The 21,185-nt window shown below is 38.1% G+C and overlaps 1 protein-coding gene across 1 annotated transcript in view; it reads right to left on the bottom strand.

Annotated features, from left to right (window-relative positions):
• Positions 1–14,800, bottom strand: part of LOC148691293 (uncharacterized) — a 175,108-nt gene extending 160,308 nt beyond the window's left edge. Inside the window, exon 1 of the mRNA XM_088683978.1 lies at positions 14,794–14,800. Coding sequence (XP_088540104.1) covers positions 14,794–14,800 — 7 coding nt within the window. The remainder of the gene's footprint in view (positions 1–14,793) is intronic.
• Positions 14,801–21,185: the final 6,385 nt, after the last annotated feature.

Here is a 21,185-nt window from a genome sequence, read left to right as displayed (position 1 = left end):
AATCCACTTCATAACACATGCATCTTGGCAGATTTCACATGCACTCATGCACATTCACCTTAATCATTCACATAGCTTTAATCCACATGCATTTCCACCTAGATTTCCACCTCACAACCACCAGAAATCAACCAAAACCGTGCATTCCCTTTCATTTCTGTCAAAGCACATGCATTTCCACCCTTTAATCACATGCACAAACAGCACATGCATCTCCCATCACCATTTCAGATTTCCACCAAGTTCCTAGCTGTCATGTTCCCCCCATTTCACCTATAAATACTCATTCATTCATTCTCATTCATAATCAATCCATTCACCACAGAAATAAGGCCTTTGTGCCAGAAATTCACCCATTCCAAACACTCTTCCATAAACTCATCCATTGCAGAAATGTAGACCATCAAACCACCCCCTTTGTGCCGTGAGTTTCCCCTACAAATCCAAACACCATCCTTCCATTCCTCCACCACTACCCAAACCATTCACACCATCAAACTATCCTTAGACCTTGTGCTACAACGAAGAGGAAGATAAGAGTGCCTAAACGTTCATACAATTCAAGTTTGAGTTGTTGGAATGTTTAGGTGTTTCTTTGATTTCTATGTTTAATTTCAATACTCTTTGTTTTGTACGAATGAGGCATGGAAGAGAAGAGTGCCTAAACGTTCATACAATTCAAGTTTGAGTTGTTGGAATGTTTAGGTGTTTCTTTGATTCTCTTTGTTTTGTATCATAAGGAACTAAACTCCCCCTTGGTTGGGGGGTGATTCGAATATATGTTTATGCTTGCATTTTGATTTGATTACTTCTAATTGCGTTTCATAAGTTGTGATTCAATTTGTTTAACCGTTTTATTGATAACTTATTTATGTATGTTTATTGAGAGTGCACGCTTAATTTTCATGCATGAATATGACGCTAGAATATAAGTGAGTTTCACCTAATAGTTACGAACTTATATTCATAAGTAGTGGAGGTTGCTTATAAACAATCGCGTTAAACGAATTCTTGGCAAGAGTTTCATGCATTCATAGTAACGAATGCCTCGTCAACACTTATAATTTTCATAGAGCGTAATGATTCTTGCTTGTACCTCTTCTATGCATTCATGTTGAGGACTTGTGGGGAATGTTTTGAATTGTCGCATGCATCATCCAATTCAATAACGTTAGGAAGATTTGAAGGTTAATTAGTGCATCACGGTTAACTTGGGGTGTTGAGAATTCATGGTTTATTGAAATGCAATTGGAAATCATTTATTATGCAAGTATAACATGTATGGAGATGAACCCCTTGGCTAGCATCCATCCATTCATTCCATTTCATCACATTCATATATACTATCTGTCTTAATTCGAATCTGTACATTTTATTTAATTTCGTATAAAACTCAATCCCCCTTTACTTTATTGTCCAAATTAGTAGAAAGTGTTTTAGTTTATGTTTATAAGTGTTTTGATTCATTTTGTTACATAATTTCGTCCAAATTCACCAAAGTGCTCAAAACTGCCCAGAAAGTGATTTTAAGGCAGTTTTGAGTGTTTTGGGTGATGTTTGAGTCTTTTGGTTTGTTTTAATGTTTTAAGTGTTTAGTTTTACATTCTTTGAGTTAGTTTAGTGTTTTATATTGTGTTTTTACGTTCTTGAGTCAAGTTATTACTTAATTTCGTCCAAATTTGTGTTTGTGCTCAAATCTGCCCAGAAAGTGGTTTTTAGGCAGATTTGAGTGTGTTTGTGTTGTTTTGAGTCTTTTGGTTTGTTTTAGTGTTTTAAAGTTTAGTTTTGCATTCTTTGAGTCTAGTATAGTGTTTCATATTGTTATTTTACGTTTTTGAGTCAAATCCAAGTGGTTAACAATCCCTCCTAATCCCCGGTCCAGAACGATCCCTACTTATACATATACTACAATTTGACGAAAAGAGGGTTTAATTTGTGTGCGTATAAAACTCGCATCAAATTTTGGCGCCGTTGCCGGGGATTAGAAAATTTGCTAATCCCTTGGATTGTTTTATTTTCATTTGTTTTTATTTTTCCAGATTCTTAATTTTGTTTTGTTTCTTGTTTTAGGTACTAGTTCATGACTCGGAGTTCTCATCCGATTCGTGAACATATCCTGGAGTGATTGGGTTCTTCGTCCGGCTGCAAGACGTAAAAGAAAGCGCTACTTGGGAGGCAACCCAATGCACTGAATAAAACAAAGCATGTTCATAAAAAAAAAAAAAAAAAATAAAAAAAAAAAAAAAAAAAAAGATACTAAACATGGAGAAAGGTGGAGCTTCACAAAGGTTGTTTACGTGAAGCCCCACTACGAGGCGCAGAAGCAGAAGGCATAGAAGCGGGAGGCATCGGAGCGGAAGCCATCGGAGCGGGAGGCATCGGAGCTAGAGCATTCCAGGCCTCAATACTTGGCCAAGCGCTGGATGACTGATGCGTAATTTATACGCACACAAATTAAACCCTCTTTTTGTCAATTGTAGTATAAGTATAAGTAGGGATCGTTCTTAACCGGGGATTAGGAGGGATTGCAAATCACTTGGAAACTGACTCAAAAACGTAAAATAAAGTTAAAAACGTTCACAAAGACTCAAAGGACTCAAAACAAGTTCAAAAGACTCAAAACTGCCTAAAAACACTAACTAGGCAGTTTCTGACCTTAAACCCAATGTTGGACGAATTTAAGATTATGGTTTGATTCAAACGTAAAAACACAATATAAAACACTATACTACACTCAAAGAATGCAAAACTAAACTTTAAAACACTAAAACAAACCAAAAGACTCAAACATCACCCAAAACACTCAAAACAGCCTTAAAATCACTTTCTGGGCAGTTTTGAGCACTTTGGTGAATTTGGACGAATTTTGGGAAATAAATTGAATCAAAACACTTTAAAACATAAACTAAACAAAGTCTAAACACTAAAGAACAAGAAAGTAAAGGGGGGTTTTAAATTGACGAGAATTGAAATAACGAAAGAAGTTAATAAACTAGACAATGTAAAGATGAATTTGATGGAATTGAATGGATGGGAACCTAGCTAAGGGGTTCATCTCCATACATGTTATACTTGCATAATAAAATGATTTCCAATTGCATTTCAATAAACTATGATACTCAACACCCCAAGTTAACCGTGATGCACTAATTAACCTTCAAATCTTCCTAACGTTATTGAATTGGATGATGCATGCGACAATTCAAAACATTCCCCACAAGTCCTCAACATGAATGCATAGAAGAGGTACAAGCAAGAATCATTACGCTCTATGAAAATTATAAGTGTTGACGAGGCATTCGTTACTATGATTGCATGAAACTTATGCCAAGAATTTGTTTAACGCGATTGTTTATAAGCAACCTCCACTACTTGTGAATATAAGTTCGTAACTATTAGGTGAAACTCACTTATATTCTAGCGTCATATTCATGCATGAAAATTAAGCGTGCATTCTCAATAAACATACATAAATAAGTTATCAATCAAACAGTTAAATAAATTGAATCCACAACTTATGAAACGCAATTAGAAGTAATCAAATCAAAATGCAAGCATAAACATATATTTCGAATCCCCCCCTAGCCAAGGGGGGTTTAGTTGAATTTAAACATTGGAATCAAAGAAACACCTAAACATTCCAACAACTCAAACTTGAATTGTATGAACGTTTAGGCCCTTTTCTCTTCCATTCCTCATTCGTACAAAACAAAGAGTATTGAAATTAAACATTGAAATCAAAGAAACACCTAAACATTCCAACAACTCAAACTTGAATTGTATGAACGTTTAGGCCCTCTTATCTTCCTCTTCGTTGTAGCACAAGGTCTAAGGATAGTTTGATGGTGTGAATGGTTTGGGGAGTGGTTGGAGTGGCTGCAATGGAGGAGAAAAGTGTTTTGATGGCTGCTGCAAGGGTGTGGAGAGGTTTTTGACGAATTTCTGGAATATGGAAGAGTGAATGAATGTTTGTGTGAAGTGTGTATGGTTTTTATAGGAAGATGGATGGATGGGAGAGGGCACATGACAGCTAGGTTGCATGTGCAAATGCTAGGATGGCTGAAATTGTAAGGGGAATGCATGTGCAATGTTGGAAATCTGATGGGAGAAAGGTGGATGCATGTGTTGGCTGATTTAAAGAATGTGAGGGAATGATGAAAGGGGAAACATTGTGGATGAATGCATGTGGAGTGCATGTGCAATGTTTTAAAGGATGGAATGCATGTGAATATGCTAGAAATCTGATGGGAATGAATGATTAAATGTGAATGGCTGATTAGAATCTAGGGTGCATGTGGGTTAGAAATGCATGTGGGTGAATGTTTGAATTATTAAAGGGGAAACATGACAGCTAGGTTGGTTGGTGGCTGCCATGGAGGTGTGGAATGATGGAATTTCACAAGGGGAATGCATGTGCACGGTTTTGGTGTGGAGAAATGATTATGGATGCATGTGTTGAATGATTTCTTGGTGAGGGATGTGGAGTGGCTGGAATGATGAATGAATAAAGGGTGCATGTGGGTTAATTAATTAAAGGGAGTGCATGTGCAATGTTGTTGTTGGTGCAATGATGGAGGAACAAGTGCATGTGGCTGAAATGTGGAAGGTGTGTGGCTACTTCAAGTAGGAATCCTTGTGACATCAACTCTTCAATTTCGTCCATTCCTTTTGCTCCAAGTATAAGTTACCCCTTCCAAGTCCAATTTTGCTCCAAAATGCTCCAAAATGCATCTTTTTGCTCCTTTAGCCCTTTGGACCTACAAACACACGAAAATAGCTTAAAGTACTAACATAACTAAAGAAACATAACGTAAATGCACGAGAACAAGCCATTTAAGTCGCATGAATATGCTCCTATCAAATACCCCCACACTTATCTTTTGCTAGTCCTCGAGCAAAACAAAAGAACAAAAGAACACGAAACTAGACAAAACGAACAAAACACAACCTACACCTTCCAACAATCGTCTCAGGGATTTCCAATGCACATGACAAGTTAAAAATCATTATTCCCACAGATTTTAGCCATCTTTACACTTAAGTACATTCTTACTCATAGTCACCACATACTAGTTCAAATTAAGCATTTAAAACCATGATTTGAATGTAGTAACATGCCTTAGAGAATTTGCTCAATTCCTTACAAGATATGCTCTCAATTTTCACACAGATTTTCTGACTACACACCCTACACTAGGTATATGTGAGAAGATTGATGTAAACAAGTAGACGAACACTCACATATGTTATAACAAGGAAAGCATTTTCTGGATTTACGATAATGACATGAATATGATCTCATGAATGGAATGCTACTACTTAGAATGAGAACCAGTGATTCCATAAGCTCATATCAATTCCAAACTCCACAAATTGAAACACATAACACTCAAGATAGAAGCATAAGGGTTGAAACGGGGCTAAAGGTGTTTGGCTAACAATGAAAGGTGAAGGATAAACAAACATTCTTAAAGCAATAGTGAGCAAAGTATTGAATTAGGCACTTAGAATTCCCTTTAGACCGCAGAAGTCAACTTTGAACACCCAAGGGGAAGTCACAAAACTTAGGGCCATATTCAAACTTTTTGGGCCCTTTCTTCAACAATCACACTTGTGAGTCCATTCTCACTTATTTTCACTCTTTTTTTTTCTTTCTTTCTTTTCTTCTTCTTTTTCTCACATTTTTTTTTCTTTTTTTCGTGCCTCCTTTAAGACTTAGGCACATACATACACACAAAAATCCCTTCCCCCACACTTATTTTCTGCAACATATTAATCAAAAGGAATTCATTATCCGTCATGCTTACTATGCTTCAAGAACAAGGGTATGGATGGTCCTAATCTAGGCTAGGTAAGGGGTGATGTGGTTAGCAAAGAAAAATAGGCTAAACGAGGCTCAACGGGGTGAAAACTAATAACAAATATGAAATATGGGAAGTAAGGCTATTTGGTTATGGTGGCAACTACACAACTTCATCTTGATATATGTTATGCAATTCAATGTCATGCTTTGAATGAAACGGATATAAGTTCTAGCATTTAGTTCTATCATGATACAATTGCATTCTAAGTAGCAACCAAGCAAGGAATAATGAGATCATGCAACAACTTTAGAAAACAAAGAATCACAGAAAATAACTCTCCAACGAAGGTAATGGCTCGAGTCTCACAGGGATGTAGCATTTGTTTGAGTTCCTTCCTTCAAGCATGTTACAAAAACGAATTTTTCTTTTATGATTGCATGTGAAGTCATACATTATAACCATAACCAAGCATATACCAAGAGTAAATCAAACTTTTCTCTATGCTTATAACTCTTTTTAACCGTCATGCAATTACAAACCAAATCCTTATCATTGTGTTGGAAGGTACCCTAAGACACAAACACACAAAAACGACTCAAAACAATCTTTTTAGGCTTTTTAAAACATGTTTTTCAAATTTTTATGTGATTTTTGGAGTTATAAAAACAAAACATACTAAAACACTCTAAAACAACTTAAAAACACCTTAAAACAGCAAGGAACAACATTTGAAGTCATGGGTGATAAAATCCCACGAATTTGCATTAACAACATTAGTTACCCCCCCACACTTAAATCAAACATTGTCCTCAATGTTTTAAGCATAGATTCACACAAAACATAAGTAAACACACAAAAAGCACTTAAACATACTAAACATGGCAGAATGTAATTAACAAAGAGAAGAGTTTAGGGACGCAAATCTGGTTATGGAGTGTAAATTCCCTCTTCTCCTTGGTGATTGCATTGAGGCTTTGATCTTTATGATTCCACAGGCTTACTCTTGAACTGGTTTCCGCCCATCATTGATTTTCCTTTGTGCTACTCTTGAACTGGGCAGCAGGATTCTTTTGGGTCTCCCCCGAAGGTCTGAGCTAGGTCTGAGCTTCCTCCTTTTATCTGTTTCTTTGTTCAATCTTTCCAATTCGTATTGAAGAGGGTTAGAGGATAGCTCAGCATATGCAGTTGTTGCTTGTCTCCACATGCTTCAATGTATCATTTTCACTTGCCTTACTTGCTCCGTTGAAGATGACTACTCGAGAGCAACGCTAGGTAAGCAATCAGGAATAGATTCCAGGCAGTTGGCTCCAGATCGAAAGACTGACTCCAAGTGCCGGCTGATTGCTTCTTTTACTTTGCCATGCGAGTAAGAACAAGGACAAAGAAAAAGACAGGGAAAGAGCATGATATGAGATACTTTTGCTTTTGACCTTGATGATATGAGATACCTTTGCTTTTGAAGAAGCGGTGAATGAATCAGCACACTTCAATCCGCCGTTTCCTCCTGGGTCATATGTACTCCAGGCATCTGGTATCATCTTTGGGGAAGAAAGAATTGAATATTTCGAAAGGCTTTGCTGGGAGTGCGCCCTCAGAGGTGAGGGAGAGTTGGGCATTTTCTTCAGGTTTGCCTTGCCATAAAAGACGAAGGTCGACATATATAGAGATAATATCAAGTGGTGGTACTGTTCGTTTACCCTTGTCGACAAATGTCTCTTCGATATCAGAACGACGCCTCTTCGATTTCTGAGCAGGCGCCCCTTCGATTTCTGAACGACGCCCCTTTGCTTTCTGAACGACACGTAGTAGTGCGGATGCGGCTCCTTTTGACAAAGCTGCACGCGTTTTCTGAAAAGCAGAGAAAGCGTCGCCGAACTTTGCGCTTGTCGGCTAAAGATGTGTAGTTGCGATAATGGCCTCCACGTGTTGTCTGAAAAGAAGAAATCTTTTGACAAAGTTGAACGCGTCTTCTGAAAAGCCGAGAACGCGTCGCCTAAATTACGCCGGAAATTCCGGCTTTTTGAATTGGTGGACGCGTTGCCTTGGCTTCTTATAGAGCTATCGATCACCACAACAAACACACTCTGAAGAATTCCCATTCTTGAAAATCGACTCCGGCCCTTTGAGAATTAACTCCATCCACCCCATCTCTTTGAACACTTTTGAAAAATGGCAAACTCATCGAACCTTAGCTTGGAATTGAGCCTTAGCAGTGATACGGGCGCGCCGCGTCAAGGTAACGTATGGCGCCCTTCGTTCTTATCTTCTAACGGTCTTCTTACAGGTGAAGACTCCGTGATGCAGGACGCCACAACAGCTACAATAGTAGCTAGGAACCTCCTCACTCCAAAAGATAGTAGGCTGCTGTCAGGACGGTCCGATGAGTTAGCCGTTCAAGAGTCCCTCGCACTTAGTGTTCAGTGTGCGAGTTCTGTGTCCAACATGGGCCAACGCCTGCTTGCCCGCTCCCGTCAGGTGGAATCATTGATGGCAGAGGTGGAAAGTCTCAAGCAGGAGATCCAGCAGCTTAAGTACGAGAATAGAAGTTTGCACGTGCTTGCAAACAACTATTCGACGGGCATGAAGAGGAAGCTTGATGAGCTGCAAGAGTCTGAAGGTCGGATTCAAAGTGACCGTCAAAGGTTTTCGTCTTTCCTCCAGAGGCACCTTTTTCCTGGATCATCCAGCGTTTGGCCAAGTATTGAGGCCTGGAATGCTCTAGCTCCGATGCCTCCCGCTCCGATGCCTTCCACTTCGATGCCTTCCGCTTCGATGCCTTCCGCTTCAATGCCTTCCGCTTCTATGCCTTCCGCTTCTATGCCTTCTGCTTCGACGCCTCGTAGTGGGGCTTCACGTAAACATCCTCTGTGAAGGCTCCATCTTTCTCCATGTTTAGTATCTTTTTTTTTTTTTTTTTTTACATAAATAAAATCAAACTGCATGGAATTGGTCCTTGAATGGAAGGTGATACTTGAAGTGAACCGGCATTGGTTTGAATTCTAGTGTAGGTGCCTGATTCATAAAAAACAGCAAGTTAGTATAAAATGTAATGGAATTTGGAAAAAAAAACTTACTTGTTTTGTCCGATAAGAACTCAATGACAAACACCACTCCTTTGAAAGTTTCAGGGATATTGGACTTGGCCAGATTGCAAGTGATGGTTATGACTTGTCCAATGTCATCAAATTTAACTTCTTTGGATTTTGTGGTTTCAAGAACGTCCTCTTTGATGAATTCATGACATTCCCTACTTTGCACCTTTGGAAGGGCTTCCAAGATGTCTTTTTCACTTTCTTCTTCCTTGGAATTCATGAACCTGCAAGGAATAGGGATATTTGTTGGAATGGGGTTAGAACTAATTGGAACAACCTTACTTGAATTAGATGGCGTAGGAGCAATAAGTGCTTCTGACAAAGGTGCTTCAAATCCTCCCTTCGGATTTACAATGGTTGAACTAGGGAGTTTGCCTTGGTCGCAAAATTGTCCTACGAACTCCGCTATCTGCCCAATTTGCTTTTCCAAGTGGTCCAACCTTTTGTCTTCTTGTCGAGCCTCATTGTCTTGATTTTGTGAGCCCTGCACCAAACAAAGTAATTCGTTAAGCTTTTGATTATAATCTATTGACGAACTTAAATTTGGTTGGGCATATTGAATATGAGGTTGTGGTGGGTGTATAGGTCTTGAATAGAACTCCTCATATGGCTGCCAATATCCTTCTTCTTGAACATGTTGAGGTTCCCACCACATAGAGTTTGAATGATCATTCCAATCTGAACTGTAAGTATTGGAAAACACGTTATTCCTTGATTGAAGATCAAATATATCAACACTTTGCATTTGAGACCTTTCCATGAGCTGTGACAAAAGAGAAGCATTATCAAGTGCCATGTTGTTCTTCTCTAGTATTTGAATTCAACAAACAAAACAAAAATCAAAAACTAAAACTAAAATACATAACAGAAACAAACAATCCAAGAGATTAGCAAATTTGCTAATCCCCGGCAACGGCGCCAAAATTTGATGCGTAATTTATACGCACACAAATTAAACCCTCTTTTTGTCAATTGTAGTATAAGTATAAGTAGGGATCGTTCTTAACCGGGGATTAGGAGGGATTGCAAATCACTTGGAAACTGACTCAAAAACGTAAAATAAAGTTAAAAACGTTCACAAAGACTCAAAGGACTCAAAACAAGTTCAAAAGACTCAAAACTGCCTAAAAACACTAACTAGGCAGTTTCTGACCTTAAACCCAATGTTGGACGAATTTAAGATTATGGTTTGATTCAAACGTAAAAACACAATATAAAACACTATACTACACTCAAAGAATGCAAAACTAAACTTTAAAACACTAAAACAAACCAAAAGACTCAAACATCACCCAAAACACTCAAAACAGCCTTAAAATCACTTTCTGGGCAGTTTTGAGCACTTTGGTGAATTTGGACGAATTTTGGGAAATAAATTGAATCAAAACACTTTAAAACATAAACTAAACAAAGTCTAAACACTAAAGAACAAGAAAGTAAAGGGGGGTTTTAAATTGACGAGAATTGAAATAACGAAAGAAGTTAATAAACTAGACAGAATGTAAAGATGAATTTGATGGAATTGAATGGATGGGAACCTAGCTAAGGGGTTCATCTCCATACATGTTATACTTGCATAATAAAATGATTTCCAATTGCATTTCAATAAACTATGATACTCAACACCCCAAGTTAACCGTGATGCACTAATTAACCTTCAAATCTTCCTAACGTTATTGAATTGGATGATGCATGCGACAATTCAAAACATTCCCCACAAGTCCTCAACATGAATGCATAGAAGAGGTACAAGCAAGAATCATTACGCTCTATGAAAATTATAAGTGTTGACGAGGCATTCGTTACTATGATTGCATGAAACTTATGCCAAGAATTTGTTTAACGCGATTGTTTATAAGCAACCTCCACTACTTGTGAATATAAGTTCGTAACTATTAGGTGAAACTCACTTATATTCTAGCGTCATATTCATGCATGAAAATTAAGCGTGCATTCTCAATAAACATACATAAATAAGTTATCAATCAAACAGTTAAATAAATTGAATCCACAACTTATGAAACGCAATTAGAAGTAATCAAATCAAAATGCAAGCATAAACATATATTTCGAATCCCCCCCTAGCCAAGGGGGGTTTAGTTGAATTTAAACATTGGAATCAAAGAAACACCTAAACATTCCAACAACTCAAACTTGAATTGTATGAACGTTTAGGCCCTTTTCTCTTCCATTCCTCATTCGTACAAAACAAAGAGTATTGAAATTAAACATTGAAATCAAAGAAACACCTAAACATTCCAACAACTCAAACTTGAATTGTATGAACGTTTAGGCCCTCTTATCTTCCTCTTCGTTGTAGCACAAGGTCTAAGGATAGTTTGATGGTGTGAATGGTTTGGGGAGTGGTTGGAGTGGCTGCAATGGAGGAGAAAAGTGTTTTGATGGCTGCTGCAAGGGTGTGGAGAGGTTTTTGACGAATTTCTGGAATATGGAAGAGTGAATGAATGTTTGTGTGAAGTGTGTATGGTTTTTATAGGAAGATGGATGGATGGGAGAGGGAACATGACAGCTAGGTTGCATGTGCAAATGCTAGGATGGCTGAAATTGTAAAGGGAATGCATGTGCAATGTTGGAAATCTGATGGGAGAAAGGTGGATGCATGTGTTGGCTGATTTAAAGAATGTGAGGGAATGATGAAAGGGGAAACATTGTGGATGAATGCATGTGGAGTGCATGTGCAATGTTTTAAAGGATGGAATGCATGTGAATATGCTAGAAATCTGATGGGAATGAATGATTAAATGTGAATGGCTGATTAGAATCTAGGGTGCATGTGGGTTAGAAATGCATGTGGGTGAATGTTTGAATTATTAAAGGGGAAACATGACAGCTAGGTTGGTTGGTGGCTGCCATGGAGGTGTGGAATGATGGAATTTCACAAGGGGAATGCATGTGCACGGTTTTGGTGTGGAGAAATGATTATGGATGCATGTGTTGAATGATTTCTTGGTGAGGGATGTGGAGTGGCTGGAATGATGAATGAATAAAGGGTGCATGTGGGTTAATTAATTAAAGGGAGTGCATGTGCAATGTTGTTGTTGGTGCAATGATGGAGGAACAAGTGCATGTGGCTGAAATGTGGAAGGTGTGTGGCTACTTCAAGTAGGAATCCTTGTGACATCAACTCTTCAATTTCGTCCATTCCTTTTGCTCCAAGTATAAGTTATCCCTTCCAAGTCCAATTTTGCTCCAAAATGCTCCAAAATGCATCTTTTTGCTCCTTTAGCCCTTTGGACCTACAAACACACGAAAATAGCTTAAAGTACTAACATAACTAAAGAAACATAACGTAAATGCACGAGAACAAGCCATTTAAGTCGCATGAATATGCTCCTATCAATGACCCAGGAAAAAGGTGCCTCTGGAGATAAGCCGCAAGCCTTTGACGGTCACTTTGGATTCGACCCTCAGATTCGTGCAGCTCATCAAGCTTCCTCTTCATCCCCGACGAATAGTTATTTGCAAGCACATGCAAACTTCTATTCTCGTACTTAAGCTGCTGGATCTCTTGCTTAAGTCTTTCCACCTCTGCCATCAATGATTCCACCTGACGGGACCGAGCAAGCAGGCGTTGGCCCATGTTGGACACAGAACTCGCACACTGAACACTAAGTGCGAGGGACTCTTGAACGGCCAACTCATCGGACCGTCCTGACAGCAGCCTACTATCTTTTGGAGTGAGGAGGTTCTTAGCTACTATTGTAGCTGTTGTGGCGTCCTGCATCACGGAGTCTTCACCTGTAAGAAGACCGTTAGAAGATAAAAAAGAAGGGCGCCATACGTTACCTTGACGCGGCGCGCCCGTATCACTGCTAAGGCTCAATTCCAAGCTAAGGTTCGATGAGTTTGCCATTTTTCAAAGGTGTTCAAAGATAAGGGTTGATGGAGTAAATTTTCAAAGGGTCGGAGTCGATTTTCAAGAATGGGAATTCTTCAGAGTGTGTTTGTTGTGGTGATCGATAGCTATATAAGAAGCCAAGGCGACGCGTCCACCAATTAAAAAAAAAAACCGGAATTTCCGGCGTAATTTAGGCGACGCGTTCTCGGCTTTTCAGAAAACGCGTTCAACTTTGTCAAAAGATTTCTGACAAAGCTGAAAACACGTGGAGGCCATCATCGCAACTACACGTCTTTAGCCGACAAGCGCAAAGTTCGGCGACGCTTTCTCTGCTTTTCAGAAAACGCGTGCAGCTTTGTCAAAAGGAGCCGCATCTGCACTACCACGTGTCGTTCAGAAAGAGAAGGGGCGTCGTTCAGAAATCGAAGGGGCGCCCGCTCAGAAATCGAAGAGGCGTCGTTCAGAAATCGAAGGGGCGCCACTATTTCAAAAAGCCGGATTTGCGGGATCAAAACGTTTGTCGACAAGGGTAAAAAAAACAGTACCACCACTTGATATTATTTCTATATATGTCGACCTTCGTCTTTTATGGCAAGGCAAACCTGAAGAAAATGCCCAACTCTCCCTCACCTCTGAGGGCGCACTCCCAGCAAAGCCTTTTGAAATACTCAATTTTTTCTTCTTCCCCAAAGATGATACCGGATGCCTGGAGTACAGATGACCCAGGAGGAAACGGCGGATTGAAGTGTGCTGATTTATTCACCGCTTCTTCAAAAGCAAAGGTATCTCATATCATCAAGGTCAAAAGCAAAAGTATCTCATATCATGCTCTTTCCCTGTCTTTTTCTTTGTCCTTGTTCTTACTCGCATGGCAAAGTAAAAGAAGCAATCAGCCGGCACTTGGAGTCAGTCTTCCGATCTGGAGCCAACTGCCTGGAATCTATTCCTGATTGCTTACCTAGCGTTGCTCTCGAGTAGTCATCTTCAACGGTTGATACACTTCCGGAGAAGGGACCACTTCTGCAAAGGGGAGCGAGTAAGGCAAGTGAAAATGATACATTGAAGCATGTGGAGACAAACTTAGGCTGAGTTATCCTCCAACCCTTTTCAATACGAATTGGAAAGATTGAACAAAGAAACAGACCAAAGGAGTAAGCTCAGACCTTCGGGGGAGACCAAAAGAATCCTGCTGCCCAGATCAAGAGTAGCACAAAGGAAAATCAATGATGGGCGGAAACCAGTTCAAGAGTAAGCCTGTGGAGTCACTATGATCAAAGCCTCAATGCAATTACCAAGGAGAAGAGGGAATTTACACTCCATAACCAGATTTGCGTCCCTAAAACTCTTCTCTTTGTTAATTACATTCTGCCATGTTTAGTATGTTTAGTTGCTTTTTGTGTGTTTACTTATGTTTTGTGTGAATCTATGCTTAAAACATTGAGGACAATGTTTGATTTAAGTGTGGGGGGGTAACTAAGTATATTTGATGCAAATTCATGGGATTTTATCACCCATAACTTCAAATGTTGTTCCTTGCTGTTTTAAGATGTTTTTAAGTTGTTTTAGAGTGTTTTATTTTGTTTTGTTTTTATAACTCCGAAAATCACATAAAAATTTGAAAAACGTGTTTTAAAAAGCCTAAAAAGAGTGTTTTGAGTCGTTAACATAGAGAAAAGTTTGATTTACTCTTGGTATTTTTTTGCTTGGTTATGGTTATAATGTATGACTTCACATGCAATCATAAAAGAAAAATTCGTTTTAGTAACATGCTTGAAGGAAGGAACTCAAACAAACGCTACAACCCTGTGAGACTCGAGCCATTACCTTCGTTGGAGAGTTATTTTCTGTGATTCTTTGTTTTCTAAAGTTGTTGCATGATCTCATTATTCCTTACTTGGTTGCTACTTAGAATGCAATCGTATCATGATAGAACTAAATGCTAGAACTTATATCCGTTTCATTCAAAGCATGACATTGAATTGCATAACATATATCAAGATGAAGTTATGTAGTTGCCACCCTAACCAAATAGCCTTACTTCCCATATTTCGTATTTGTTATTAGTTTTAACCCCGTTGAACCTCGTTTAGCCTATTTTCTTTGCTAACCACATCACCCCTTACCTAGCCTAGATTAGGACCATTCGTACCCTTGTTCTTGAAGCATAGTAAGCATGACGGATAATGAATTCCTTTTGATTAATATGTTGCAGAAAATAAGTGTGGGGGAAGGGATTTTTGTGTGTATGTATGTGCCTAAGTCTTAAAGGAGGCACGGGAAAAAGAAAAAAAAATGTGAAAAAAAAAAGAAGAAGAAAAGAAAGAAAAAGAGTGAAAATAAGTGAGAATGGACTCACAAGTGTGATTGTTGAAGAAAGGGCCCAAAAAGTTTGAATATGGCCCTAAGTTTTGTGTGACTTTCCCTTGGGTGTTCAAAGTTGACTTCTGCGTTCTAAAGGGAATTCTAAGTGCCTAATTCAATACTTTGCTCACTATTGCTTAAAGAACGTTTGTTTTCCCTATCCTTTCATTGTTAGCCAACTCCCCAAGCCCCGTTACAACCTTTGACTTCTATCTTGATCGTTATGTGTTCAATAATGTGGAGTTTGGAATTGATATGAGCTTATGGAATCACTGGTTCTCGTTCTAAGTAGTAGCATTCAATTCATGAGATCATATTCATGTCATTGTCGTAAATCCAGAAAATGCTTTCTTTGATATAACATATGTGAGTGTTAGAATTCATATTTACATCAATCTTCTCACATATAACTTAGTGTAGGGAGTGTAGTCAGAAAATCTGTGTGAAAAACGAGTGCATATCTTGTAAGGATTTGAGCAAATTCTCTAAGGTATGTTACTACATTCAAAACATGGTTTTAAATGCTTAATTGTGAAATAATATGTGGTGACTATGATTAAGAATGTACTTAAGTGTGAAGATGACTAAAATCTATGGGACTAATGATTTTTAACTTGTCATGTGCATTGGAAATCCTTGAGACGATTGTTGGAAGGTTTAGGTTGTGTTTTTCTTGTTCAGTGTCGTTTTGTTTTTGATTTCTTTTGTTTTGTTTTGCTCGAGGACTAGCAAAAGATAAGTGTGGGGGTATTTGATAGGAGCATATTCATGCGACTTAAATGGCTTGTTCTCGTGCATTTACGTTATGTTTCTTTAGTTATTTTAGTACTTTAAGCTATTTTCGTGTGTTTGTAGGTCCAAAGGGCTAAAGGAGCAAAAAGATGCATTTTGGAGATTTTTGGAGCACTTTTGGGCTAAGGATGGATAGCTTATGCTTGGAGCCAAAGTGTTGGACGAAATTGAAGACCTAATTGGAGCCAAAGTGTTGGAACCTTGTTCTCTTTAGTTTTAGGACATTTAAACCTTTCCTAATCCCAATCATGCCATGCATAACACACATCCATTCTAACACATTGTCATTGCACATGCATTTCCTTCATTAATTAACCCACATGCTCCCATTACTTATCATAACCACATATCATATCACTTATCACTTATCACTTATCATCATCACTTTATCATATCACTTATCACTTATCACTTATCATAACCACTTATCACATCATAACCACATATCATATCACTTATCACTTATCACTTATCATCATCACTTTAGCTTTAATTCACATGCACATTCACTCACCACAAACATTTCACATGCTTTCCTATTCAATTAAATCAGCCACATGCATTCATCATCATAACCTAGCTGTCATTCCACTTCATTGCACATGCATCTTCAAATAAATCAGATTTCCATCATATTCACATGCATTCCATCTTTTAATTTAATCACATGCACATTCACCTTGCTTTGCAGAAAATCCACTTCATAACACATGCATCTTGGCAGATTTCACATGCACTCATGCACATTCACCTTAATCATTCACATAGCTTTAATCCACATGCATTTCCACCTAGATTTCCACCTCACAACCACCAGAAATCAACCAAAACCGTGCATTCCCTTTCATTTCTGTCAAAGCACATGCATTTCCACCCTTTAATCACATGCACAAACAGCACATGCATCTCCCATCACCATTTCAGATTTCCACCAAGTTCCTAGCTGTCATGTTCCCCCCATTTCACCTATAAATACTCATTCATTCATTCTCATTCATAATCAATCCATTCACCACAGAAATAAGGCCTTTGTGCCAGAAATTCACCCATTCCAAACATTCTTCCATAAACTCATCCATTGCAGAAATGTAGACCATCAAACCACCCCCTTTGTGCCGTGAGTTTCCCCTACAAATCCAAACACCATCCTTCCATTCCTCCACCACTACCCAAACCATTCACACCATCAAACTATCCTTAGACCTTGTGCTACAACGAAGAGGAAGATAAGAGTGCCTAAACGTTCATACAATTCAAGTTTGAGTTGTTGGAATGTTTAGGTGTTTCTTTGATTTCTATGTTTAATTTCAATACTCTTTGTTTTGTACGAATGAGGCATGGAAGAGAAGAGTGCCTAAACGTTCATACAATTCAAGTTTGAGTTGTTGGAATGTTTAGGTGTTTCTTTGATTCTCTTTGTTTTGTATCATAAGGAACTAAACTCCCCCTTGGTTGGGGGGTGATTCGAATATATGTTTATGCTTGCATTTTGATTTGATTACTTCTAATTGCGTTTCATAATTTGTGATTCAATTTGTTTAACCGTTTTATTGATAACTTATTTATGTATGTTTATTGAGAGTGCACGCTTAATTTTCATGCATGAATATGACGCTAGAATATAAGTGAGTTTCACCTAATAGTTACGAACTTATATTCATAAGTAGTGGAGGTTGCTTATAAACAATCGCGTTAAACGAATTCTTGGCAAGAGTTTCATGCATTCATAGTAACGAATGCCTCGTCAACACTTATAATTTTCATAGAGCGTAATGATTCTTGCTTGTACCTCTTCTATGCATTCATGTTGAGGACTTGTGGGGAATGTTTTGAATTGTCGCATGCATCATCCAATTCAATAACGTTAGGAAGATTTGAAGGTTAATTAGTGCATCACGGTTAACTTGGGGTGTTGAGAATTCATGGTTTATTGAAATGCAATTGGAAATCATTTATTATGCAAGTATAACATGTGTGGAGATGAACCCCTTGGCTAGCATCCATCCATTCATTCCATTTCATCACATTCATATATACTATCTGCCTTAATTTGAATCTGTACATTTTATTTAATTTCGTATAAAACTCAATCCCCCTTTACTTTATTGTCCAAATTAGTAGAAAGTGTTTTAGTTTATGTTTATAAGTGTTTTGATTCATTTTGTTACATAATTTCGTCCAAATTCACCAAAGTGCTCAAAACTGCCCAGAAAGTGATTTTAAGGCAGTTTTGAGTGTTTTGGGTGACGTTTGAGTCTTTTGGTTTGTTTTAATGTTTTAAGTGTTTAGTTTTACATTCTTTGAGTTAGTTTAGTGTTTTATATTGTGTTTTTACGTTCTTGAGTCAAGTTATTACTTAATTTCGTCCAAATTTGTGTTTGTGCTCAAATCTGCCCAGAAAGTGGTTTTTAGGCAGATTTGAGTGTGTTTGTGTTGTTTTGAGTCTTTTGGTTTGTTTTAGTGTTTTAAAGTTTAGTTTTGCATTCTTTGAGTCTAGTATAGTGTTTCATATTGTTATTTTACGTTTTTGAGTCAAATCCAAGTGGTTAACAATCCCTCCTAATCCCCGGTCCAGAACGATCCCTACTTATACATATACTACAATTTGACGAAAAGAGGGTTTAATTTGTGTGCGTATAAAACTCGCATCAATTGGGTTTTGTGGTTTCAAGAACGTCCTCTTTGATGAATTCATGACATTCCCTACTTTTCACCTTTGGAAGGGCTTCCGAGATGTCTTTTTCACTTTCTTCTTCCTTGGAATTCATGAACCTGCAAGGAATAGGGATATTAAGTGGAATGGGGTTAGAACTAATTAAATTTGGAACAACCTTACTTGAATTAGATGGCATAGGAGCAATAGGTGCCTCCGGTAAAGGTGTTTCCACCCTTTCCGTGGGTTGGGTGTATTCCTCTTCCTTGTGATTTGATTTTGATGGTTGAGGGTCCGTTCCAACCTCCTTGTCACTTCTCAACATGATTTCCTTGGTAGTTTCAAATTCTCCCTTCGGATTTGCAATGGTTGAACTAGGGAGTTCGCCTTGGTCTCGAAACTGTCCTACGAACTCCGCGATCTGCCCAATTTGCTTTTCCAAGTGGTCCAACCTTTTGTCTTGATTTTGGCCCTCCTTGACTTGATTTTGTGAGCCCTGCACCAAAAAAATTAATTCATTAAGCTTTTGATTATAATCTATTGACGAACTTGAGTTTGGTTGGGCATATTGAATATGAGGTGGCTGCCAATATCCTTCTTGTTGAACATTTTGAGGTTCCCACCACATAGAAGTTGAATGATCACTCCAATCCGAATTGTAAGTAGTGGAAAACATATTATTCCTTGATTGAAGATCAAATATATCAACGCTTTGCATTTGGGACCGTTCCATGAGCTGTGACAAAAGAGAAGCATTATCAAGTGCCATGTTGTTCTTCTCTAGTACTTGAATTCAACAAACAAAACACAAATCAAAAATTAAAACTAAAATACATAACAGAAACGAACAATCCAAGAGATTAGCAAAGTTGCTAATCCCCGGCAACGGCGCCAAAATTTGATGCGGGAATTTTACGCACACAAATTAAACCCTCTTTTTGTCAATTGTAGTATAAGTATTAGTAGGGATCGTTCTGGACCGGGGATTAGGAGGGATTGTTAATCACTTGGATTTGACTCAAAAACGTAAAAACACAATCTAAAACACTATACTAGACTCAAAGAATTCAAAACTAAACTTTAAAACACTAAAACAAACCAAAAGACTCAAAATGGCACAAACACACTCAAATCTGCCTAAAGACCACTTTCTGGGCAGTTTTGAGCACAAACCCAACTTTGGACGAAAATTGGTTTTAACTTGACCTAAGACACTTAAAACACAAACTAAAGGGATTTCTAACTACTATGACTTTAAAATAAATGGGGGATTGGTTTTGACGAATTTGAAATTAAAACAGAAACTTGGAAACAAAACAGATTGTAAAGATGAATGTGGATTTAATGAATGGATGGGAAGCTAGCTAAGGGGTTCATCTCCATACATGTTATACTTGCATAATAAAACGATTTCCAATTGCATTTCAATAAACCATGAATTCTCAATACTCCAAGTTAATTAGGTCCGCTTAAATTAACTTTCAAATCTTCCTAACGTTATTGAATTGGATGATTGCATACGACAACTCAAAACATTTCCCACAAGTCCCCTACATGATTGCATAATAGAGATACAAGCAAGAATCATTATGCTCTATGAAAATTATAAGTGTTGACGAGGCATTCATTACTATGGAATACGCATGAAACTTATGCCGAGAATTCGTTTAACGCGATTGTTTATAAGCAACCTCAACTACTTGTGAATATAAGTTCGTAACTATTAGGTGAAACTCACTTATATTCTAGCGTCATATTCATGCATGAAAATTAAGTGTGCACTCTCAATAAACATACATAAATAAGTTATCAATCAAACAGTTAAACGAATTGAATCCACAACTTATGAAACGCAATTAGAAGTAATCAAATCAAAATGCAAGCATAAACATATATTTCGAATTCCCCCCTAGCCAAGGGGGGTTTAGTTGGATCCAAGTTAGGTGCACCGTCCTGTCGTACAAACCACTATAGGTGGTTCCAACTCATAGGTGGCCCGTGATTATTCGCACAGTCTTTACGTGATCATAGCAATTTAAACATTGGAATCAAAGAAACACCTAAACATTCCAACAACTCAAACTTGAATTGTATGAACGTTTAGGCCCTCTTCTCTTCCATTCCTCATTCGTACAAAACAAAGAGTATTGAAATTAAACATTGAAATCAAAGAAACACCTAAACATTCCAACAACTCAAACTTGAATTGTATGAACGTTTAGGCCCTCTTATCTTCCTCTTCGTTGTAGCACAAGGTCTAAGGATAATTTGATGGTGTGAATGGTTTGGGGAGTGGTTGGAGTGGCTGCAATGGAGGAGAAAAGTGTTTTGGTGGCTGCTGCAAGGGTGTGGAGAGGTTTTGACGAATTTCTGGAATATGGAAGAGTGAATGAGAATGAATTGCAATGGATGCTTATTTATAGGTGAAATGGGGGGAACATGACAGCTAGGAGGGAATGTGGCTGCATGTTTGAATGATTAAAGGATGCATGTGGGTTGGAATTGCATGTGCAATGAATATGTGGCTGCATGTGCAAGGGGACAATCTGAAAATGCATGTGAAAGCATGTGTTGGCTGCAATGATGAAATGGATGGGAGTGCATGTGGCTTAATTAATTAAAGG

The sequence above is a fragment of the Pyrus communis genome, chromosome 14 (genome assembly GCF_041283825.1).
Source record: "Pyrus communis isolate YQ-2024b chromosome 14, ASM4128382v1, whole genome shotgun sequence".
NCBI lineage: Eukaryota > Viridiplantae > Streptophyta > Magnoliopsida > Rosales > Rosaceae > Pyrus > Pyrus communis.
The sequence above is the reverse complement of the archived record's forward strand: the minus strand, read 5'-3'. Positions and strand labels throughout refer to the sequence as shown.